The 4,192-nt window shown below is 51.2% G+C and overlaps 1 protein-coding gene across 1 annotated transcript; it reads left to right on the top strand.

Annotated features, from left to right (window-relative positions):
- The first annotated feature begins 3,106 nt into the window (after window positions 1-3,106).
- On the top strand, window positions 3,107-3,763 carry LOC108865032 (uncharacterized). Its single transcript, XM_018641658.1, has one exon. The coding sequence runs from the start codon at window positions 3,107-3,109 to the stop codon at window positions 3,761-3,763; it is 657 nt and encodes a 218-aa protein (XP_018497174.1).
- Window positions 3,764-4,192: the final 429 nt, after the last annotated feature.

The following is a 4,192-nucleotide window of genomic DNA, read 5'->3' as shown; positions in this document are numbered from 1 at the left end:
AAACTGGTGTCAGAAGTTATTCAAGAATCCATCGTCCCTTCAAATACGCCAGCCTTCGATTTCGAAGCATCTTGACAGCGACTCGTGCAGCGAAGCTCCGAAAATCGAAATTCAGAAATTCAAACTCGATCATCGGAAATCTCCTCAGCTTAGTGCTCAATCCGTTTTCGGCGGCGACTTTCATAGCGCAAATTGGCCCTCGAAGTCTTGATTCAATCAAAGTTCCGGCGTGACAGGTGGTTAGGCCTAACGGGCAACGTTCAAGCAGTCGCCGGCCCCGATCATAAGTGACCCATCGAACAACGGGATTGGGGCTAATGCCGCCGGGAACAATCCGAGCAACAGTCGGCGAGCTCAGAGCCCAACCCAGCGGAGTGCTAGCGCAAACGTACTGCCGCTTCCGGAGATTCTGCCAGAATCGTTCCGAGCGATGAGACTCCAGGAAAACTCCGACAGCTTCTTCGAAGAGGATCAGCCAATAGCGGACTTCACATTTCGCGGACGCCGGTCCTCAGCGCCTCAACTCGAACGAGATCGCCACCAGCAACCGGAGATCATAAACAGAGGTGATACACATCTGTTGAAACAGCTTGGCAGAAGCTGGTTGAAGGAAAGGTCGGATAGTGAGGAAACACACTAGATCAGTGAGCGAAGTGAACTAACAGGAGTACAGTCTCACAAAAGGGGAGACACCACAGTAGAGTTTATTCGGATTGTATCCTCTTTATATAGGAGTTAGGGTGGGGCGAGCTCCACCTTCCTTACCATGCTTACCTACATACATAGGCTGGATGAGTCTTCGTACAATATCTTGGGAGCCACCCAATGGGTGACTCTCGCTCTTAAGTCCCGCTTTCGTACTGGCGGACTATCATTTAGCTTACGTCCGAACCGGGATTGAGAACCCCGAATGTATAACTCACGAGGAAAGCGTACCCACGCTATGAGTCACACCGACACGACGCTACCGAGTCTGAGGACTCACAGCGTCCCATTCTGTTCATCCCGACAACATCAAATCATCAGATCCCCAACCATGACGGTGAATACTCCGGTCGGTCCAGGACCTTCGAGGAGCCTCCCCTCAAGAACCGAACCAATGGCCGGAGCGGTGGCATCTCAGTTAATTTCGTCGGCCCGAGCAGAAAATCCAAGTGACCCTCCTAACCCGGGATACTCATCTGCCGAAAACCAGGTACAACCTCTGATGAACCCGAATGAATTGGAGTTCCTCAAATCAAGAGTCAAGTACTTCAATAGAGAAGCCTGCACTTTCTTCAACGAAAACAACAACAAAAGGGATTCCCTCAATCAGCTTGATGATTATAGAGAGATTCTCAATGGCCTGCTCACAGAGTGGCTCTCGGCGTCTCGAACCCAAGTGAGACAGCCTCAGAGGCCAAACTCTCAAAGTTACTTCGAGGAATTCATCATGACGAGAAATAGACCCGGTGCTCGAGGTGGCGACCCCATCAAGGAAGCACCGGGGGCCCCTCTCGGGATTCCCCAATGGGGAGCTTCGACACCAATCGAAGAACAAGTCAGAGCTCCAGCGGAAAACAGCGAATTCACCAGTATGTCAACGCCATTCGTTTCACACATCGCACAACTGCCACCCCCAACGGAGGACTCACCCAGTCTGCCACAGGCTCAACAACCATCGAATACATCAGGAGCTCAACAACCGCCCAGTGCCCCAGAAGCTCAGCGGCCTTCCGGAAACTCAGAAACAATCGCAACTCACTCCGGAAGCAGCCAGGCTGAGGACCCAGATAATTATCTCCCGAAACTATCTAGAAATTTCAAATACCAAAATTCAATGGAGACCCGAAATAGTAGAGAAAGTTTATGGACATGTTTAACGCCTTTGTTCATGAGCGACAGATCCCGACTCTCCAGAAGATACTCCTGTTGCACGTCGCACTGACTGGAAGAGCATACCATAGTGTGAAACACTTCAGTCTCAATGCGGAAAGCTATGAACCTATGAAGCAGATGCTCCAAGAGCTCTTCGGCCAAACAAACATGGTAGAGGATAGCCACTTGAGAGAACTAGAAAGAATCCTGTCGTCGAAAGGAGAAACCACCTACGATAAGTTACCCAATTTTGTACACTCGACCTCTCAACACATATTGGCACTTATCACTCTTGGACAATCATACTTAACTCTAACACCAGCCTTCGCTAACAGAATTCTCGCAAAGCTAACAAACGACACATAGAGAAAATTCATGGATTCTTTCAGGCTCACACAAACTTCTACACAAACATGCAAACTCGAGGCGTTGATGACCTTTCTCAGGGCGGAAGCACTGACAACGGAAACCTTAAGATCGAGTCAAGGATCGACATGGAATTCATCTCCTCGGAACACAAGCTTCAGAAGCAGGGAAAATAATCACAATCGAGGCCCATTTCAACGGCCGTCGTTTCAACACCCACGGAACTCGCCTCCGCACAAGCCAAGCTTCCGTTCCTTCAGGGACAGCTCGACCAGCTCTCATGTAAACTTCTCGACCTTCTCTCACCGACCTGTTCCCAGGGAACCACCCAAGAGTCAGACCACCCTGTCGTGGTCACATAGAGATGTAGACGGACGTTTGACGTTAGATGTGTTAGATGGACGTTTGAGGTGCTAGACGGACGTGCGACGTGTCGGACGGATGTTAGAGGTGTAGGATGTAACAGAGTGTGGCGAGTAGTCAGAGAGGTCGGTCGCACAGCGACTATAGGTCGGCTGTGGTGGTCTGTGTGTGTGTTCAATAAACTAGAGGTGGCTATCGCTGGTTCGTTAATACCGAGGTCAACATTTAGGTAGCGAGACCGAGCGAATTGGGTCAAATGTATGGTAAGAATGTGGCAGGCATGTGTCGGAGACGGAACGGAGATGTACGGAATGTGCACGACGGATAGAGGTTGACCGGAAGAAATGTCGAATACATATTTTAATGAAAAAAGGCGCTGGCATCGACGAGTCACAGCTCGAGTGGGGAACGAAGCTTAGGGTCTGCGAGAGACTAAACGATCATTCCGTCGTCGTCAATCAAGCAAGCAAGAGGTCAGGAAAGTACAACTCAGCAGGCACGGAAGAATTCTTGAGGCAACATGCAACACCAGGTCTGTGATGGATGCGGGGACAATCGTCACGCAACGGGATCGCCCCATTGCAGAGCGAGAGACGCAATTTGCACCGCGTGCCAAAGAGTGGGGCACTATGTGAGAAGATGTGCTTTGTATCGAGGACCGCAGAGGGTGGAAAGTCGTCAATCGGAGCAGGCGCTTGAAGTGCTGCAGGCCATTCTTCGGGCTGGTAGGGCGAACGTGACCGTGCGGATCCTTAGGCAGGCGGCTTCGGAGCAGCCAGGAAGAGTCGAGGAGCGGGTCTTGGAAAATCAAGATGTGCCAGAGGAGGAGGCGGCCGAGTGGCCTGTAGAGTTCGAGGAGCAGAATTGGGAAGATCAGGAACAGGCAGCCGAAGGTGTGGAACCGGTGGGCGACCGTAGGCCGGGTCCGGAACGCTGGCAATGTTTGATTTGCCTCGACGAGGCCAACAACGCGGTGGTCACTCCTTGTGGTCATTTGATGTGCTATGAGTGCTGTTACCGTTGGTACCAGGAAAGTCGGCGAGGAAGCTGCCCGGCGCGTAGGTCGGACTTCGAAATAGAGGACCTGAGACCGGTTCTCGGAACGGAACCTGAAGACGAAGGGGAGGAAGGAATCCCACCACGGCCCAGAGGGGTCTACATTCCCCGGGAGGAATAGGCATCGAGCCATGGCTAATCTCACCGTGTATATATATATATATCTATTTTTTTTTGATAACCCTGCGAACCAGGGAATAAACAGAGTGTTCAGCTCGGCTAGATAGTGTCCTCAACTAGGTACGTAATAACAGGCGTTTCCATAGGAATTAGGCATTCGGTTAGGCTACTCAGCGGGGTTAGGGTTAGGCAATCCAGGTTGATCGGGAGATCAAAAATGGTAGCTGTGGTCGAATGTCATAGGCGAAATCTATCAGGGACGTCTGTGGTCAGGTGCACGTTGCATGATCGTCACCGCGGTCCCTGATGACATCAGTCGAGAGTTGGGTGTCGTAGCCGACGGCACGCGCGACGCTCAGTCCAATCGAGTATTCGCCCAATAAATCAGTGAGGTGAAATAAGTCGAACATTCCTCCCTTCGAACGATTCC

This window comes from Galendromus occidentalis, unplaced genomic scaffold, assembly GCF_000255335.2.
Source record: "Galendromus occidentalis unplaced genomic scaffold, Mocc_1.1 scf7180000075920, whole genome shotgun sequence".
Lineage (NCBI taxonomy): Eukaryota > Metazoa > Arthropoda > Arachnida > Mesostigmata > Phytoseiidae > Galendromus > Galendromus occidentalis.
Note: the sequence above shows the minus strand (reverse complement) of the source record. Positions and strands in the feature narration are given on the sequence as shown.